Source organism: Mus musculus, chromosome 5, assembly GCF_000001635.26.
Source record: "Mus musculus strain C57BL/6J chromosome 5, GRCm38.p6 C57BL/6J".
Lineage (NCBI taxonomy): Eukaryota > Metazoa > Chordata > Mammalia > Rodentia > Muridae > Mus > Mus musculus.
Window position 1 is genome coordinate 147,674,442 of NC_000071.6, and position 21,023 is coordinate 147,695,464.

Below are 21,023 nucleotides of genomic sequence, written 5' to 3' on the forward strand. Positions count from 1 at the left end.
AAAATGTTTTGAAAGTAAAATCAATGCCTTGATGTTCTCTGTTTAGACGAGTCAGGTGGCTTGGCTCTGCCCTATCTGCAGGCTTCTAGAAGTTCTTAGGAGCCCTTTGAACTCAGATAGTCTATGAATTCATTTTATATTTTATTATTTTTATAATGTTTATTTCTATTTTATTTATTTGTTTGTTTACTTGTCTTTATTTATTGGAGTTTTTCAATGCAAAGTTTCTCTGTGTAGCCTTGGCTGTCTTAGAACTCACTCTGTAGGCCAGGCTGACCTCAAAGTCAGAAATCCACCTGCCTGTGCCTCTCAAGTGCTGGGATTAAAGGCATGCCCCACCACTGCCTAGCTATTTTATATATACATAAATATACATATTTATCTGTATCTGTATATATATGTATACATATACATATATGCTGAAGAGGGCATTGGGTGCCTTGAAGCCTAGTTACAGTTTGTTGCAAGCTCCATGTGGGTGCTGGGAAATGAATTCAGGCCCCCCTGTAAGAATAACCAGTGCTCCTAATGGCTGAGCCATCTCTCCAGCCACTGATTTAAATGTGCATTTCTTTCAATAGGCCCTGTCATTTGTAGGGAGTACACCCTGCTGTAGAAGGAGGCAGAAATGGTTCTTAGGCCTGTAGGCCTGGGGACACACTCTCTGGACCTCACTTCCAAGGCAGTCAAAATAGCTATGCAGTATTTTAATGACTACAAATATCATTTTAGTATTGTTCAGTTATGTCCTATCAACAAGACAGCATTTCAAAAGTGGATTATGTTATTCTATTTGTTCCTTGCTAGGTAGTCACTAAGGAAATCATGAATAGACGAAGGTTCTGTTCAGACAGGAGAGAGTGAGGGTGCTTTCTCTGGTCATAAAATTGTTACAAACTTTTCTATTAAATTTAATACTTTTTCATTTCTTAAATTATATTTTGTATGTGTTTCAAGACAACTATGAAGTCCAAATAACTTCTTAGATACTATGAAACAAAAATATCTGTTAATTTCCCACTACAGTACTATGAAGGTAGAGTATAGAGTTGCAATTTGTTCTTTAATTCCATAGTAAGTATTTGGGTTTGCTGCAAACAAACCCTGTAGGGCTGGGGGCCACAAGCTCTGGGGAGGATTTTCCAGAATGGTGGAGCTTCTGTGTCATATGGCTTATTTTCCTAATCAACTGTGAGTGGCTAAACCTTTTGTTTAAAATGGAGTGATTTAAGCCAAAGATAATGGCATTAAAAAGTAATTTAACAAAATGACTGCAGATTCTAAACAGATTGCATTGTTTCACAGTGGTATTATACTGGTTTGACTTTTTAAAGGAAAAAAAAAAACTGTGTAAGACATTTCTGAATATGCAAACTGCAAGCCAAAGAAAACCATAATTAATTCAAGTAGGTCCACTTGTCCACACCTACAAATGAACAAGTCCTGCCACTATTAATGTTTGTTGGAATTTTAAAACAAAGCTGGAACTTTCAACAAAGCCTCACAGAAAGGAATTATTTTTGGCCTCCTCGTTACAAGGGCCCACTTCTTCGGGGTTAATAGAGCATGCTACACATTCAAGATGCCTCTGAGTGGCCGCCCAACACATCTCACTCAGAGAGCGTTGACATCATAGGAAGGTTTTGAGAAGCAGGAATTTAGTATGTGTGAGCACGCAAGCCTCTCAACTCTTGCTTTACCTACCCCTGGGCACTGCTTCCTTGTCCATCCATCTCTCCCCAAGAGCCACTACCCAGAAACCAACATGGTGTGTACAATTTCTCTTAGTGTCTCTTTCAGGAGTGTCAGTCACTCAACTCCATCATCTTCCCGCTTATGAAAAGTGTCTTAAGTGACACTGAAATGATTGCAGTCCTACCATACGATTTCTGGGGAGGGGAAGGCCTTCACTTTCATGGACAGCCGATAGGACCGTCTTCCTGCTGTGGTTTCCTGCACCGGCTGCTTCCGATGTTTCACACTGATGAATCCTTTTTCTTTGAGAGAAGAAATGACAGCGTGTAAGGGAGGGATTCATTTCTGTGAACGTGAGCTCACCCCCTCACTAAGAGGAGATGCACGCGATCAACCACTGAGAACTGGTGGAGCCTGTCATCTAATCCAAGTGTTCATCAATAGATGATGCTTTCAGGCCAGCTAGCCCTAGAGACAGAAAGCGGTCACCTGCCAACCGGGAGCATCAAACTAAATCTGTCACAATAGCAAGGGACAGACGGTATTTCTAAATCTACCCGGCTGGTATAAGGAAGATGGAGAAAGGATCTGGGCTGTAAAGCCAAGCTGTGAGAACTCGAAGAACAGACAGCTCCGGCCTTTCACTTGTCCTTACAGAATTTACAACTTAGCATTAAGCAACCGTTTGGGGATCCCGTGATCATTAAACTGGGGGGTTAGAGGAGCATTAATTCCGAGTAATTTATCATACTTTTCTACATCAACTTCATGGGTGTAACCATCCACAAGCCTGAAGCAGGCTGAGCCAGACCTTGACTTTGTTGCCACTAAGGAGATCACCTAGGGTGGAGCCTGCCTCCCTGGATCACTCTATTGTTCTGTCACTGCCGCTGCTGCTACCTGCTGGAAGTCGGCCTATCTATGCCGGAGACTATACATGGTCACCTGCAGCTGGGCTCCAAGGATGATTTGGCAGGAATGGGCTTCTTCCCCTCTCCTTTATAAAGCGTGTCCGCCATTAAAAATTTGAACCTTGAGCAGACTAGTTGTCTTGGTTCCATTATTTCTCTACCAGCCTAGATTCCCTCTTCTCTTCCAGTTCCAAGATGCCTTCCAGGCTCGAACCCGGACATGAGAGCCACAGGCCAGCCCCAATACATGGGACAGTCAGGGAAATCCCCCCTCCCCTAGATAAAGTGATAAAGAATGTGGCCAACACATTCTGCTGTTTACATGGGGACAGTAAGTGAGGAGTCCACGGCCCTCTTACCGTCTACGCTACTAGCTGAAGTAAACTTCTAAAATCAAAGCTCCCCAAGTCAAAGCAGTATTTTTAAAGCTAGCACTTATCTTTCATACAATGTATCTTGATCAGATTCATCTCCCTTGCTCCTCAGGAATCCTTGAAGGTCTGCCCCCATCTCCTACCCCCTCCCTAATTTCACGTCCTCTTTTTTTAGTTAATAACCCATTAACTTCAATTAGTGTTGTCCATCGTCTTCTGGGTATGGGACCATCTACTGGAGAATGACTGACCTACTGGGGCCCACGCCATTGAAAACTGACAATCCTCCCCCCCCCCCCCACGCCCCATCCCCAGAGCCATCAGCTGTCCATGGTTAGCGGGATGGGCTTGTGATTCTCTTTCCTTTCCATACAGGAATGCTGCCTGGCTCTGATCTTGCACAGGCAGTCCCGGCCGCCATGAATTCATGAGTGCAGCAACCCTGTCACATCCAGAAGACACTGTTTTGCTCTGGCCCTCCCCATTCTCAGGCTCTTACAGTCTTTCCACCCACCCTTCCCAGAAGCATTCAGTGTAAAGAGTACCCAGTGTGCTTCATTTGCCTTTCGGGGCGCAAGAGAAAGCAGTGTTCATTTGTAGTTGCATAACTCTTAGCCACATGGACTCCCCGCCCCTGCCCCCCGCCCCCGACTGTTACTGCCTGCAGGGCTCAGGGAGTGGATGGACTGCTTAGGCCAGCAGCTGGTCACCTTGCAGCTTACCATACACATGCACGGAGGTGTTGAAAGACTGGAACGAGGACCCACTCTTCACGCGACAGGTGTAGAGCCCCTTGTCTCGGCTCTCCACATTGTTGATCTTAAGAACACTGTGGAACACATTGTTGTGGGAATGGCTCCGGTCAATCCGCTGCCTTATAGATGCTCTCTTAGTTGCCTACACAGAGAACACACAGCGAGTGTAGAAGTCAGCATTGCTCTTGCTGAAACTTACAATGGTTTAGCATTCCCCAAATCAGGATTCTTTTAAAGATTTACTTATTTATTTTATGTATATGAGTACACACTGTAGCTGTCTTCAGACACACCAGAAGAGGGCATCAGATCCCATTACAGATGGTTGTGAGCCACCATAGGGGTGCTGGGAATTGAACTAAGGACCTCTGAAAGAGCAGAGGTCTTAACTGCTGAGCCATCTCTCCAGCCCCTCAATTCAGTATTTTGACAGCTTTCTTTTTCTTTCTCTTTCTTTCTTTCTTTCTTTCTTTCTTTCTTTCTTTCTTTCTTTCTTTCTTTCTTTCTTTCTTTCTTTCTTTCTTTCTTTCTTTCCTTCCTTCCTTCCTTCCTTCCTTCCTTCCTCCTTCCTTCCTTTCTCCCTCCCTCCCTCCCTTCCTTTCTTCCTCCCTCCCTCCCTCCCTTCCTTCTTTTTTTTTCTCTCTCTCCCTCCCTCCTCTCAAGGTTAGGTACATCAGATCCACCACAAGCATATCATTTGGAGGCTACGCTTTTGTCTAGATGTGCGTCAAACACGAAGTGTGCTAGCCTCCGGATCAGCACTGCATCTCTTTAAGTGGTCGTCACATATACACTATGCCAGCTGCTTTCTGCGAGCACCTGGAGAGACTGGAGAGATTTTGTTCAGCTATCACTGAGGAAGTAGAAGTGACAGAGAACTGGCCACTGTACACGAGGAACTTGGTTCTCTTGGGTATGTGTTTGGTGATTTCTCCCTAGTACAGGTTCTCATCTCCAAATAGTAGCCTGTCCCCTTACACTCAACAGTGGTGTTTCTGTGAACAAATGTAAGTTCTCTTTCCTACTGATGAGAAGGAAAATTCAAGAAGTCACTTCAACCACCTCTTCATTCATTATTTCACACCTTGAGCAATGCTCATCAATTTCTGCTAAATCTGGGTAAGTGGGTGTGGGACGCACACACCCAGAGATAGTTTCAGCCATCATCTGCAGGGTCCTATCCCTTACTTATCTCAGGGAGAGAGAACGTTCAGCTGTCTGATTGGCTACGGTGGCCTGCTCCCTGTTCTGAGAAGATGCGGTGCCATCTCCTGCAATTGTTCCTCGCATAACACAGAGCGCGTCATTTCCTCCTCTTAAGTCCTTCCCTGGGGAGGGTCGTGGGAAACGACATGGAAGCCGTCCAGACGGACCTGAGGGTCTTAAACCTAGTTCCCTCTACCATGCTTAGTCAACTTTCACCCACCTGCCTTTTAATTCCCTATGGTCAGGGACATATGTTTAGGCCATCTGCATCTTTCTCAGAAACAACAAAAGACGTAGATGTCAGTCAATGCTGTGAGAAGTCAGAATCGGTCCCCAGTGGACCAGGCACAGGAGCCTTTCTGCCACTCCATCTGGGCGTGACTTTCCCTCTCTGAAGGGTTTTCTTCCCAAGTGCGTTGTTGGCATGGCTTGTGCTTTGGGAAGCATCTTATCCGGGCCCCTACAAGTGCCCTGTCCGCTTCTGAAGCCACTAGCTGTACGTGGCTATTAAATACAATTAATCAGGATGAAGAATCCCTCCCCGTAGCTAGCTGGCCACACTTCAAGTGTTCATCTGCCATAGTGGCTAATGGATACTTTATTGTAAAGGACGAGCATAGAATATTCCTGTCACAAAAAATTCCATTGGACAGTGCCGTTTTTAGAAGGTTGTTGGTGCTTGGTAGGTATAGTACTGACATTGTGCTTAAATTGTTATTAATTCATTTTCTGTTTATGGGTGTTTTGTCTGTATGTATGTCTGTACACCATGAGTGTGTCTGCTGCCTGGGGAAATCTAAGGAGGGCATCAGATTCCCTAGGACTGCTGCTGACCAAGAGCCATCACATGAGTGCTGGGAATGGAACCCAGTTCCTCTGCAAGGGCAGCCAGTGCTCTTAACCACTGAGCCATCTTTCCAGCCCCCCAGTATCAATATTCTCTCTCTCTCTCTCTCTCTCTCTCTCTCTCTCTCTCTCAAAGATTTATTTATTTTATCTTATGTATTTTGCCTGCATGCACCAGGTGCATGCCTGGTGCAACGGATCCCCTGGGATGGAGTTACAGACAGTTGAAAGCTGCCATGTGGGAGTTGGGAGTTGAAATGAGGTCCTCTAGAGGAGCACTAACCACTGGGCCATCTCTTCAGCCCCCCTTCCCGCTTTCCTCCATCTCCCATTTCGATAGTCTTAATAGCAATAAGAACTGGGTAAAGTTCTCTTCACTCTTGATATTTATTGAGAATATTTCATTTCTGTCAGAAGTGATTGCTTCATGTTACAGCACTTTTATTTAAATTTAAATGGAAGAACAGTAGTTCTAGAAAATAGAACTCCCACTGGGTCCATATTACATCTTTTGCTGCAAAGCTTTTCTATTTCCACAGGAGGAGGGGTGGGGGAAGTTGGTGAAAACAGGTTGGAGCTGAGGCTTTAATCTTTTGTTTATTATTTAATCATAAATTAATTTTGATTGGCAGTCTGAATAACATAGCAAACACCTGCCCTTGGGATATGCTGCATAAATCACACTGGCACATGAGAAAGGAGAGCGGGCTTGCTGCCAGAATGTTCTTTCCAGCTTATCATTGCTTTCCCATCTGTGTACGTCAATAAATAACCGGTATTTGCAAGGATGTTTCACCTGAATAGGGAAACCGACTCTGTCTTCATTCTTCTCGGGTTTGGTTTTTTTTTTTTTTTTTTTTTTTTTGAAGGACAGATTTGCCCCTTTGACAATCAATAAATGCAGTACTGGATGGCTAGTTTAAAGTATCTTTAGCAAACACACTGCAGTCAGGTGCCTGACTGACTGCCAGAACCTTCTACGAATGCACTGACAAAGACAATCTCTTGAAAAGTTGTTATGACAGAAGATAGTCCCTGCCTGGTATTTAGTGATAAATTCTCTCATCTTGAAATCGCAACGCACCGTTTCCAAGGACAAAACACTCCCTCCCACTTTCCAGACTCGCCAGTGGAAACAGCAGCCAGTACCCTTCAAAACAAACCCCCAGACATCAAAGCCAGGATCTGCGCGCTATCGAGTTCAGGGACAGCAGGCCAGGGAGGCACCATTCAGAACTGCCTGCCGCTTGCTTTCCTGTCCACCCTCACCGCCCTGCCTGGGAGCAGGATTTTCTAAGTTTTCCCACTTCAAAAACCCAGTGGGGTTTCACTTGCTCAAAGCAGCTGGTGAGCGTCTAGGGAGAACTAGAAAACTCTTCACTCACTTTACCAGGGTAATTCCAGCTCATTTGCACCCTCGTATTGAGCTCCGTGGTGGCGGTGCAGTTGAGGACAAGAGTCTGCCCGTGGAGCAGTCTCACTGGGCTCGGCGGGCGTATTTGGACATCTAGGATTGTATTGGCTGCAAGCACAAGAGGGGGAAAAATGTTAAGGATGACAGTTTCGTAGATTTCGGAGGACCTGGTGGCCACACCCACGGGACAGCCAACACTTACTCTGCCGATGGGTCAGATAGTTTGTCTGGTACAGGTGCCCGTTGACGGTGGCTTCGCAGTTCAGCAGTCCTATCTCTTTGTACGTTGCATTTGCTATTATAAAGCCTCTCCTACTGTCCCATGTTATTCTTTGCCCATCAGGGGTAAGAGTATCAAATGGAAACTGCAAAGAAGGAAGCGACGCTTAGCCGAGCCGCCCCGGTAGTACTGACTGTATCAACACAATACGAGAAAACATGCTTCTCTTTTAGCATGAAAGCCACCACACAGGTCAAAACGCCGGTTTGTTCCCATGACTTCTTGACTTTTTTTTTTTTTGTGCAGAGGCAAATATGTTTTGCTGGTGCTAAGTCATATGGATTATGGCAACGTATAACTGGTCTTGGCCACAAGCTGCACCCGTCTGTGACAGACCCAGATGCCTCGTCAGGCTGATGTTGAGAATTCTCATACATAGCAAGATGGCCTGGTGCTGAAGAGAGACAATCCCCCCCGACTCCACCTCCCTTGTCCACTGGATCCAGAGGGACATCTTCATGTGTTGTCATCATCTAGAACATTCTAGAATCTACAGCAACTCACAAATAAGGTATTGTAACTAGCTAGCCCTGCAATTCCAGCCCCCCTTACCCACAGTAGAGGAACACATAAGGAGGAACACTGAGTAGGAAGTCACGAGCTTGACTCCATGGTCCAGCGTGACCATGAGTCCCCTGCAACATGTTACCTAGGAATTTTCTTGGGCAGTTGAGTAAGACTCCCCTGTTATTCCCAGCCCTGACACCTACAGGCCACAGGCCACAGATGGGATGGGGGTTCAAACCTGTTCTTGAGGGATACTCCAGGCACTGATGAATCACAGACAAAGTTCTTCTGACTTCCCAACTACAGCCACTGCTTGCCAGCTACCTCCCTGTGTGGACTGACTAGGTGCTGCCTTGGGTGAGCATGGAGGAGTGGGGGTGGGGCTGGCTGGTCCTTACCCTCCTAGCTTCTCTATGGGAACATCTGTAAGGGGCTCCAGGAGCCTCTGACCCCTACTTTGGATGAGTTTGATGTTCAGTTGCATCTTCGTTAGGCTGCACTATAAATATCTTTCCCTTTCTGAATATGCAACTTAGAGTTTGAGGAGGAGTCTCACGGATTGATTTCTTTCTTTCTTTTTTTTGGGGGGGTGGGGGGGTGGGGGGCCGGGACAGGGTTTCTCTGTATAGTCCTAGCTGTCCTGGAACTCACTTTGTAGACCAGGCTGGCCACGAACTCAGAAATCCGCCTGCTTTTGCCTCCCGAGTGCTGGGATTAAAGGCATGTGCCACCACGCCTGGCAGATTTCTTTCTTTCTTTTTCCCTAAGAGGTTAAGTTTGAGTACCACCCATGGCCATGCAACAGATCTAGTATAAAGGACGGGTAGAGGCAGACAGACAGGAGCAGAGCCACGAGGGCAGAGGTGGGAGACAGAGAAGGACAGAAGGGGAGAGAGAGAGACTAGCCAGGAACACGTGGGGACAGGGAGGTAGAACTGGGGTGGCAGATAGTCGTTTTATATGCCACCCACACCTGGTGGTGGCAGGTGGGGGTGGGGGCAGATGATGGCATAAGCTGCCGCTAGGTCCCTGGGCAGTGGATACCCTACCCAGACACCAGCTTTTCCACGTGAACAACACAGCTGACTTTCCCTTTTGGATATGTGACAATACATCCAAACTGTCACGATTTTGGTTCTTTCGTTCATTATTTCAATTTATGTGTATGATGTTATCATTTGACTCCATTTAAATATACAAGGGGAGGGGGCAGAAACTCCTCATCATGTTTCTTGTTAGGAAAAGGATGCTCCAGACGAGTCTACTGAGAAGCCCAGAGAGAAAGTTTTTCCAGAGACATTAAAAAAATAAATAAATAAATAAACAAACCGCAACAACACCCATTTGAAGCCAACACCACGCCAGGAGTGATGTTGTTGAGTCTTACCTTTTTTAGGGTGACTGTGACGTTGGGTGACGTCACCCGGCAGGGGATGATGAGCTGTCTTCCTTCCGTCATGTGCACAAGTTTGGGTATGTCAGTGTGCATCTCTATGAAAGGACTCCCTGCATCTGAATGAGGGGGGGAAAAAACCACACATATAAGTATCTGAGAACATATGCACGTAAGACGCTGTAGCCGGGGATGTCCCTGGGACTCGGCTGCAGTCACGCCTGCCATGCCCTCTTTGTGCAGAAGTCTGTTCTTTGCTCTGAACCTAGCCTTCTATGTGCCTGTCCCCCAAAGCAGTGTAGTTTCTTATTCAGTTCTTGGCTTTGGTGGGATTTACACTGACTCCTTAATATGCAGTGAGGCCACAGGGTCCACGGATGCTTTTGAAGTGCAAGGAGGGAGAAAGGGGTGGGGGTGGGGACTCAGCTATGTTAAGTGCCAGGGAAGTACCTTCCAGGGCCTTTGTGACCATCAGGAAGGCACAGGTGCTGCTGCTTGGAAGAGCTAGGGCAAGGCAGAAGAAGTCCGCAGACTCAGGGGAGTATCATTTGAATGGCAGGGATACCACTTGAAGGCTTTAGACCTTGCCCAGTAGCCTAGGAATGAGTGAGACATGCATGCATTTCATAGGCGATTAGGGCTGTTTCTTCAACATACAAGGTTTATCTGCTAATTGAAAAGCTTGCAGAGAGCTCTGGAGGGGCCTTTGCCAAAACATCACCAAAACATCTCCTTTAAAAGTATGGCATTGCCCCTTAGAGAGAGGATTCTAACTTGTAACTCTTTCAGGGAACCAGAGCGAGCATAAGATTTTCCTAGAAACACTTTCCCTGTCCACCTTGCTCTTGTCTTCAGGAATCCATTGATATCCTCAAGTAATGATCTCTTCAAGACTGTGTTCTTGTCTCCCAGACTTGGCTACAGCCTTTGGTGGCCAGAAGTCCTGTGTGCAAGAAGGAAGAGCCCCCAGACCTGCTGGTGGTTGGTCCTCTCAAAACCAGATGCTAACAGAACAGAGTTTTTGAGAAACGAGCTGTCAGCAGTGATGGGTGTCAAACCCCGACACTGGCTGCCCAGTGGCTGGTATGAGTGGGACTGGTGAGGTCCTTTGTCCTTCTGAATGGGGCCTATATGGAAACAGTTAATATAATTACTTAAGCTAAGGAGTGTGGGCCCTGAACCCATAATACAAATCCTAAAATCAAAAGCAGAAGCTGATGGGACCTTTGCAAGCCAAAGAATGCTGGGAAACTGGAACAGGAAGTGGTAGAAGAAGATGGCGGATTCCTGACAGGTATTGGGAGGCGGGGGAGGGACGAACACACTGGCCCTAGAAACACACAGATTTCAGACTTAGCACCACTTCAGGCTTTGTGGTGCATGCACAGCCCAATCACGAAAGCAGGATAAAGGCCAGCCTCAGCTAGACACCTTGTTTTGATGATGTCGTTGTTGTTTGTTGGTTTTAAGAAGAAATTGGGGGGCAGGTGTGTAGGAAGTGGGGCGGGGATATCTGTGGGGTTAGTTTTATGAGTTATATTCTCCTCTCTCTACTTCTTCTATTTGTGTGTGTGTGTGTGTATGTGTGTGTGAGAGAGAGAGAGACAGAGACAGAGAGAGAGAGTCAGAGATAGAGAGAGATGGACAGACTGACAGACAGAGACAGACACAGAGACACAGTCTTACTATGTAGCTCTGGCTCGCCTGAAACTCACTATGTAGACAAGGCTGGCCTTGAACTCACAGAAATCGTCTTTCCTCTGCCTCTAATGCTGGGCTATTCTACTTGTTGGTTTGTTCTAGAATGATCATATATCATTTAATAATAGCCATTGAAGTTAAAACTCCAATGAGAGAGCGCCATCCATTTGCACATGAGGACAACAATACATTTGTCATTGATTGGCTCTCGTTTTGACTGACACGGTTAACAATGCTCACTGTTGGTTGCTTAGGAATTCTCAGTGGGCAGAGATCATCGTGAGGAGAGAGAGAGAAAAGGAAGCAGTGCAGACAAGGAGTGCTTGACCGGACTCCTCCTCTAGATGAAGTTGCTGAGGCAGACACCCAGCAGGAGCAGGGCGACCCTCTCTTCTCCCTGCAAGTCCCTGTTTCTTTTCTCTTTTGTGAACCCCGAAGCTAAACATCAGGAAAGCGCTTAACTCACTGAACTGAACTGCAAATCCTTCAATGGAACTCACTGTCCTCTCAGATGACCCTTTCTGACAAAGCACAAGGACGGACACAAACAGTTTGTAGAGGAAACAGTAAACACGGGTGACATAGGCTCTTGGCTAATGAAACGGCAATTTCAAGGGGAAATGGAATCATCTTTTTGTGTGAACCTCTTTTTCTCTTCTATGGATTCCCCCACTTAATTTCACTGTAGATATTGTCTCCCAGAGGTCAGCCTCAACGCCAGCAATGGGCCGGCTAGGACTCAAAGGTACCAGAACTGCAAACGTCTGTGTCCATCCAAACAACTAAAACCTTCACCCGGAGCCCTTACAGCTCAAAGCAGTGGCAGGAACCTGGCACAGAATATGAGGTCTTTTCCTTGCACCGTGGGAGAATGTGTAAGGCCAAGTGGGCTTAGAATCAGGGAAGGATCAGAGACCCTTGCTCAGACTGGAATTCTGTCTGGTTTTAATGTTTTTGTTTTGTTTTGTTTTTTTGTTTTTTGTTGTTGTTGTTATTCCTTTTGCGACCTGTATTTCGTGCTGGCAGCTTAAGGCACACAGTGCGGAGAATGTCAACCTTACCCCAGCTCTGACTGATACACTGCAGGTGAATAACACCCTACCCCAATCCCGAGTGTGTGCACACACACAAAATTGAAAAGCCCCCTTTTTTTCTTTTACTTGAAAGCAGATCCAAACACTAAGCATCCTATTTCCCAGCACAAGCACATTTCAAAGGTGCGTGCACACTTTCCCCTGATTATCTTCCCTTTCATGTTTATTAGCTGCCAAGTCCTGGCTGTGAGGACCCTGAGGACCCTGAGGAGGGTGTGGTTTTCAACAGTTGAGCAGGTGGAGAGGAAAAAAACATCATTAACCAATCCCACGAAGATGGCTGTGATGTGGGCATCAACTACATGCTACGTACTATGTGCCGTGAATTATACCTAACACTCAAGGAAGGTCTGTTGATTGGTTTAAAAAAAAACAAAAAAAAAATAAATAAATTGAAACACAGCAAGAAAAGGGAAGGAGGCAAGTTCTTCACAGAACTTACACTGTCCACCAAGTGTGTAGTAGCTCAAAACAGCTTTTCAGCTGTCACAAGACAGCTGTTGGGTGCCTGTGACATCAAAATAGGCTTCTAATAAAATGTACCTTTATGTGTGTGTGTGTGTATGTGTGTGTGTGTGTGTGTGTGTGCGCGCGCACACGCACGCACGCGCGCATGTCTGTATGATGGCCATCTGTGTGAAGGTATCTACACAGGCTAGAAGCTGTTGGATCCCCTAGAGCTGGAATTTCAGGTGAACCACACTGATCATTTTGAAGAGCTTCATGTATTTTTAAGTCCTAAGACATCCACAGCCCCCAAATAGACTTTAAAGCAATCAATGTTGCTAGAGATAAAGAATATTTAGTAATACTAAGAGGGCCAATTTATCAGAAGACACAACAGTAATAAAAATCTATGCACATAGCAATACAACAACAAAACACAAAAAGCAGAAACCGACAGAATGGGAGAGAGAAATACAATAAAAATATACAAACGGGTGAACATTTCTGCCTCCTACTTTTTTAAAAAATTAGTTAATTAGTTTCATGTGTAGGTGTGTGCTCATGTGATTTCATATGCACCAGGAGGTCAGAAGAGGGCTTCTGATTCCCTGGAACTGGAGTTGGAGGCAATTGTGAGCCACCATATAGCTGATAAGAATCAAACCCAGGTCCTCTGCAAGAGCCGCCAGTGCTCCAAACCACCGAGCCTTCTCTCAAGCCTCATGTTATTTTCAGAGAAGATGGATATAGCTCAAACACGGAGATAATACTAGAGCAACACAAGTAACCAGTCATACTTAACTCACGCAGAGGACACTCCGCTCATCCCAGCAGGTTACACATTTTTCTTAAGCACACATGAAGAATTTCAGTGACAGAGCATTTGCCAGGCCATAAAACAAACCTCATTAAAGTTGAAAGAACAGAATCCATGTAGTGTCTATTTTTTTAGAGATCAGTAACAGAAATTGGGGAAACTAAAAAAAAAAAAAAAAAAAAAAAAACATTCTAGAACTGACATGTTCTGAACAACAAAGTGGTCAAGAAAGAACTTAAAGGGGGATCAAAAAATGCTATGGAATGGATGAGCAGGAAGACACAAGGGGTCGCACCTAGGAGACTAGCTGTTTAGGCAGAAAGTAACAGGTAGGCAGACTGAGTCTTTGAAAGACGATCACAGAGCAAAAAACTTTTATCCAGACAAGTCAAGGAGAGAAAAATAGAGGCTCAAACTCCAGACCTATAAATAGAAGTGAGACTTAGTCAAACCTCACAGACATATAAACAGAAGTGAGACATTAGAACAGACCTTATGGAAGTATACGGCGGTATGAAGAAATATGGTCATACACCAGTAGCTGGACGACAGGTGAAATGAACAGATTTCTAGTGAAACAGAAACTACTAGGAAGAGCAAGAGGGAGAGATGGCTCAGAAAGACCTATAGCAAGAAATTAAACGAGTTATTAGAAAACAAAGCAAACTTGCTCACAAGGAAACACCAAGATCCAGATGGCAAGCGAATTCTAACAAACTTAAAGAATACCATGTCTTCATAAAAGTTTTTCTCAAAAAGTAGAATAAAGAAGCCAGGCAGTGGTGTCACACGCTTTTAATCCCAGCACTCGGGAGGTAGAGGCAGGTGGATTTCTGAGTTCGAGGCCAGCCTGGTCTACAGAGTGAGTTCCAGGACAGCCAGTGCTACACAGAGAAATCCTGTCTCAAGAAAAAAACCCAACCAACCAAACAAACAAACAAACAAAAATAAAAACAAAAAAAAAAAAAACGATAATAAGGCCAAGTGGTGATGGCACACACCTCTTGACCCAGCACTTGGGTGGCAAAGCCAGGCATCTCTCTGAGTTTGAGGCCAGCTGGTCTACAGAGCAAGTTCTAGGACAGTCAGGACTACAGACAGAAAAACCCTGTCTTTTTTTTTTTTTAAGCGCAATAAAAATAATCTTTTAAAAAAATAATACAAAAAGATTAGAATTGATATTTCTCCCTAGATGAGATATAAAGGATTCAATAAATACATGAAAAGTCACCCAAGGTCATGAGCCACCAGGAAAATACTAATCAAAGCCATGAGATACCACTTCACACCCACAGAAACGCCTAAATGAGAAGCACATAATAACAAGTGTTGGCAAGGACACGGAACAACTGCAGCAGGGAGTGTAAAATGCTCCAGCCACATCAAAAACAAAACAAAACAAACAACAACAAAATGGATATTCCCCCAAAAGCTTAAACATAGAACTAGATGCCTTACCAGCAATTCTACATATACGTGCACACTTGAGGCAATGGGTGCTTCTATCCCCCCAAAAGCTTGTATACAGCGTTTATTGAAGTATTATTAAATGTAGCCATATGCTGGGTGTAGGGGTGGCATGCCTTTAGTCCCAGCACTTGGGAGACAGTGGCAGTTAATCTCTGTGAGTTTGAGGCCGGCCTGGTCTATATAGTGAGTTCCAGGACAGCCAGGGCTAGGTAGAGAGACCCTGTCTCAAAAACCAAAAAACAAGCAAACATAAAAAAATCCAGGAAGCAGAAATGACTGAAATATCTATCAGCTAGAAAGTGGATTGCTGAAGGTGTGGTCTATACCATGCAGTTAGCTATAGAAAGAAAGGGGGATGGTATACTAGGGGGTGAACTTCAAAAACACTGTGTCAAAGAATCCAGACACAGCTGGAGTCTTGTAAAATATCCGAAAGAGGCAGCTCTATGGGGCAGAACATCTTTCGACTCTTGCTTAGGCTAGAAGAGGCATGGGCTAGGAGATATGGAGTAGGGACTGCAGCTTTCCTCCTGTGGTAGTTGGAAGAGGATGTGTATCTGTCAACAATATATCTCTACAGGATGAAAACTGGGGACCCTGTTTTCTGAGCTGCACAGGCCCCTGCTCACTCTCTGGGTCCTCACAGCCTTTCTCTCCAGCCCTAACTCACACCCTTCCCAGGCCATTCACAAATAACGGAATTTGCCCTGTGCCAAAGCTTTCGAGGGCCGAGAGTCAGTAGGAGAACGATAAAAGCCCGTCTGTCTTCATTTAGACGGACGGAGCACGTCTACTGTGTACAAGACGTGTGCCCCACATGGGGTGTGTACACTGGTAACTCCTGGCATGTTATCCTGGTTACACAGAGGGTCAGCATCCAGATGTAAGAGGTAATTAAAAAAAAATTGTCGGGGCTGGTGAGATGGCTCAGTGGGTAAGAGCACCCGACTGCTCTTCCGAAGGTCTGGAGTTCAAATCCCAGCAACCACATGGTGGCTCACAACCATCCGTAACAAGATCTGACTCCCTCTTCTGGAGTGTCTGAAGACAGCTACAGTGCACTTACATATAATAAATAAATAAATAAATCTTTAAAAAAAATTGTCTCGGAGGCTGGCCCAGTGCCTTAGTTAATTTTTGTTAATCTTCTTGTTGCTACGACAAGATCACGGTAAGTTAAGGAAGGAAGGCTTCAGTGTGCCTACATTTCGGGAAACTCAATCCATCACAATGGTAGGCACAGAGACTGGAGTGGCTCAGTCTATGGCTGAGGGTGCTTACACCACAGCTTCTTACGTGGTGTTGACAAAGAAACAGAGACTGGTCCAGAAGTGAAACTGGGCTATAATCTTCAAGGTCTGTCTCCAGTGGCCCATAGCCCCCAAGTAAGCCTACGGTGGCAAAGCTTCTGTGGCTTCTCAACTCAGCACCACCATGTAATCAGACATGGGAGCCTGTGGGAGCCCTTCATATTCGACTGGTTACACTCAGCTATATCGCTCTCCAGTTTCTGCCACAAAGACAGATACCTTACACAAGACATTTCTGATAGAGCAGGGGACACAGAGAAGGGTCATTATATTTCCCATCCAAGATGCCATTGTAAAGAAGGAAAAAAAAAAAAAACCAAACCTCTAAAATTAGCAATTCATTATTTGTGTGCTATAAAGTAAGAGGCCCTGAGAAGGTCTTTCATCACTATCTGCTCCTCTGCAGTGGTCGCACATGTCCCTGAGAAGGGTTTTTTTTTTTTTTTTTTTCTTTACTATCTGCTCTCCTGCAGTGGTCAACCTTGTTGTTTGGCTTCCTGGTGCTTCCCTTGTAACAGAGGACTGACCAAGAGCAGAAGAAAAAGAAGAGGCCAGAGACAATGGCTCAGCCAGATCATCCTATTGCTCCTCTCCTAACAGGGAGACAGGATCATCATCTGTATCCACATGGCCCAATGGAGAAGACACCTGCCGAGGCGCTTTAACAGGTTCAACTCTGCAGGAACACACACACGCACGTCAGGATACTCAGTCCTTAGCAGTTCCATGACAGGGTGCAGCACCTCACATGGCAGGATCGTTCCTTCCTGGAATTAAATTCTAAATTCTGCCATGAAGTGGGAGTGGGAGAAATGAGACCTGTAGTTTTAACAATGTGCAGCTACAAACTAAGTCGACTTGTTGAGGGTGTCAGTGAGCATGGAATACTAGGGACAGGGTGGGCCTTCCATCTCCCAGGTACTCACACAAAGCAAGCTGGCCCATCCTTGTGTCCTGCTGGCCAGACAACTGAGCCACACCTCAGACAGAAGACAGGCAGGGGTGGGGATGGAGGAAAGGAGAGAGATGCTGTAAATTTCCTACTCCAAGATTAGAAGCATTTCCTGATGTTACTATTCCTGTTTGCCTTGGACACATGAAACCATAAAATCTCTCAGGAATATTACAGATACCCCAGTGTGGCCTCTCTTGCATAGATGAGGGAACTGAGACCCACAGGAAAGGAAGGACCTTCCACAAGTACAGGAATGGTGAAGTCCAAATGGAATTCGGGTTTCCTGTCTGTCTCCCACACCAAAATATGGCCCTGATACATCTGTGTCACCAGGCAGGGTGGGGACTGGGGTGGGAGGATCATTACACTTTGCCATCATCAATACCCATTGGGGGAAACCGTAATCCCAAAAGATTCTGACTGACGAAGCAGTATATAATAACAGGTTGCTGGCTCATGGTTAGAACCAAGTCACTGGATCCCTTCTTAGTGCTCTGCCACTAGGCAGGGCAGACACTTCTGTCCTGTTGTCAGATGTCTGCTCAGTTTGGCACTCATTTGAAAAGTTCATATTAGATGCTGAGGAAGGAGGAGTTGAAACAGTCAGAGACTTCACAGGGAACCAGACATGGGCCTGAGGCTTAATTGATAATTTCCATTCTTGGATGCAAAGTTCAATATATAAAAGATATTTAGAGAGCAGAAATGACTGACTTTGACACACTGGCATATCCAAAAGAGAAACTTTGATGGAATTTGTCTTGTTGGGCTGCAGTGGAAAGGACCTGAGGAGATAGCCAGAAATGACGGGAGCCAGGAACATCTCAGCACTAGAAAGGCCCTGGGTACCTCAGGAGCATCTGGTCCCATCCAGTGAGTACCTGCCTTGTCCTGAATGCCTGTACCTGGGGGTATACATGTCCCAAGACAGCTCATGCCACGTATAGGTAGCTCTCAATGTCACAGTGCAGTCTGCCTGCCTGCCTTCCTGTTCAGGTATTCTGACATCAGGATTCTAATGACAAAGCCTGGTTATTTTTCATAGAAGCAAGGGGTGTGGATATACCCACACCATTTGATTCCTTATTTCGCATCCAAGCTTCTACTTCTTTTTATTTATTTTTTAGTTTATGTGTATAGTGCATGTATTATGTTCACCCTGTGCTTGTAGTGCCTGTGGAGGCCAGAAGAGGGCACTAGATCCACTGGGGCAGCCATGGGGATGCTGGGAATAAAACCCAGGTCCTCTGCAAGAGCAGCAAGTGCTTTTAACAGCTGGGCCTTCTCTCTAGCCCCTATGCTCATTTTAAAAACTGTCCTTTACAAATGGATATCCACTTGTTCTAGAAGTGTTTGTTGAAAAGACACACAGGCAAACACTCATGCACATACAATAAATAAAAAAAAAGAATATAAACATGAGATTACAAAAATTAACTCAGAGTGGATCACAGTCTTCAGCATAAAATGAGGATCCTCTGCTAAAGATCAAAGGATGGGAGATTAAAAATAAGAATAAAAAGTGGTCCAGTGATTGTAACCAGACATCGCACCAAGGAATGCATGTTTTACATCATGCCACCGGGAAGATGTACATCAGAACAATAAGATACCACTGTCCATCAGTAAGGATAGCCCAAGTCCGGAACACAGACAATCTCAGATGCTGGTGAAGCACACAGCATGCCAGGAATTCTATCCATCGCTGGTGGGGATGGAAGATGGCGTGACCACGACAGATGCTCTGGAGGTAGCTTGGCAATTCCTTACAAAGCAATCATACTGCTAGCATGCAATCCAGCAATCACCCTTTCTGCTATTTGCCTAAGAGTTGACAGCTATGGCCGTGGGTGTTCATAGCATCCTTAGTCATGACTGCCAAGCAACTAAGACCTTCTTCAGTAGGTGAAAGGGCAAATAAACTAATGGAGCCTACAGACAATTGGATATATTTAGTGCTAAAGAAATGCAGGTCTAGGGATTTAGCTCAGGAGGTAATGCATGCATGAAGCCCTGGGTTTGATGCCGAGATCTGCATAAACCATGTGTGTTGGGGCATGCAATCTCAGGTCATCCTCACAGAGCAAAGCTGAAGCCCTCCTGGGACACATGAGATGGAGGGGGAGGAGGGAGGGGAGGAGGAGGAGAACTATGAAGGAGGTGGAGGACTATGAAGGAGGAGGAGGACTATGAAGGAGGAAGACTAAGAAGGGGAGGAGGAGGACTATGAAGGAGGAGGACTATGAAAGAGGAGGAGGACTATGAAGGAGGAAGATTAAGAAGGGGAGGAGGAGAACTATGAAAGGGAGGAAGACTATGAAGGAGGAGCACTATGAAGGAGGAAGAGGAAGGAAGGAAAGAAATATCAAGGTATAAGAAAACATGGAAGAATCATTTTGTTTTGTTTTGTGTGTGTTTGGGGATCTGGTCTCTCTATGTTGCCTTGGCTGTCCTGGCATTCTCTACATAGACCGACCAAGGTTAGACTCATAGATGTGCCTGCCTCTGCCTCCCCAGTGCTGGATTAAAGGGGCAGGCCACTCTGCAACATGGAGGAATCTGAGACATGTTACAAAAAGAAAGGCGCTGATCTATAACAGACGCTGTATGATACACGATGATAGCTACGTGCCATCGTGTGTTAATCTAAACTCAAGATTATACAGCATCTGGGTGAACCCTAAGCCAGGCATGGCAATTCAGGAGACAGGGGCATGAGAGTCTCCACAAGGTCAAGGCCAGTCAGGTCTACATAGCTTCAGGAGAGCCCAGGCTACACTGTCAGGCCCTGTCACCTAACGTTATCTAGGGTTATCTACACACTTGGTTAATTCCGATCGTAAATGTGGGCTCATCAGCAGTACCAGTCGGACAGAGGTGTGAATGGCGGGGTGGCTTCCACGTGGGGACAGAATGTATTCGGAAGATCCCTGTTCCTTCCGATCGACTTTGATGAGAACCTTTATGTAAGCTGTGAATGAATGAGGTCATTTATTTAAACACACACACACACACACACACACACACACACACACACACACAAATGGAGCTGGAGGGATGAGTCTGGATTCCAGCACTCATATCAGGCAGCTCACAGACCACCATTTGCTTCTGGGGATCCAACACCTTCTTCATGCAATACCCTGTTGCACACATCCATATGCATACACAAAACAGAAGGTACAGCTCCTTGAAGGCTGGTATCTGTTGAAATAGAGACTAACATCCCCATAATGTCAGCCATTATTCTTCGAATTGTTTCCCACAAAGCTGAAGGCCTAGGGCAAGCCATAGCAGGAGCTTGAAACCAACATAAACTCTAGGATATGCTGTTTGCATGGCCACTCAGTAACTGATGTCTGATGAAAGGAAGACGCCATGGACACTGAGTACCACAGCCAGCCACAGAGCCCAGTGTAGCTCAGGAAAGATGCATCCAATGGGAGAACAAATGCATTCTGCAGTAAAGGGGGGGGTCAGGATGTCAGCACTCCACGGCTGCAAGGACCCACACAGATTGCTGCCTTCATGGCTATAGACAGGGCAGACATTCCATCAGGAGTGTTAAGCTAATGAAATGTCAGATACCTAAAGCCTTTTCAGCTTAAGGGAATGTCTTTTGAGAAAGCCCTTCTTGCTCATCTTCCTTAAAAAGTTGCTTGATGCACGCCTTTAATCCCAGCACTTGCAGGCGGATTTCCGAGTTTGAGGCTAGCCTGGTCTACAGAACAAATTCCAAGACATCCAGGGATACACAGAGAAACCCTGTCTCGAAAACCACTACCAACAAAACCACAAAAAGCCAAATAGACAAAACTTCATGAAGTTTCAATCGGCTATGTCAAACG

At 45.5% G+C, this 21,023-nt stretch overlaps 1 protein-coding gene across 6 annotated transcripts in view; it reads right to left on the reverse strand.

Moving 5' to 3' along the window:
• The window catches only part of Flt1 (FMS-like tyrosine kinase 1), a 164,835-nt gene that overhangs the window by 112,838 nt on the left and 30,974 nt on the right, over nt 1–21,023 (reverse strand). For all 6 annotated transcript variants that reach the window (NM_010228.4, XM_011241000.3, XM_006504801.4 and 3 more), the window contains exons 4-8: nt 9,376–9,500; nt 7,404–7,566; nt 7,173–7,309; nt 3,703–3,877; nt 1,880–1,997 (exon numbers count right to left, since the gene is read on the reverse strand). In NM_010228.4, coding sequence (NP_034358.2) covers nt 1,880–1,997; nt 3,703–3,877; nt 7,173–7,309; nt 7,404–7,566; nt 9,376–9,500 — 718 coding nt within the window. The remainder of the gene's footprint in view (nt 1–1,879; nt 1,998–3,702; nt 3,878–7,172; nt 7,310–7,403; nt 7,567–9,375; nt 9,501–21,023) is intronic.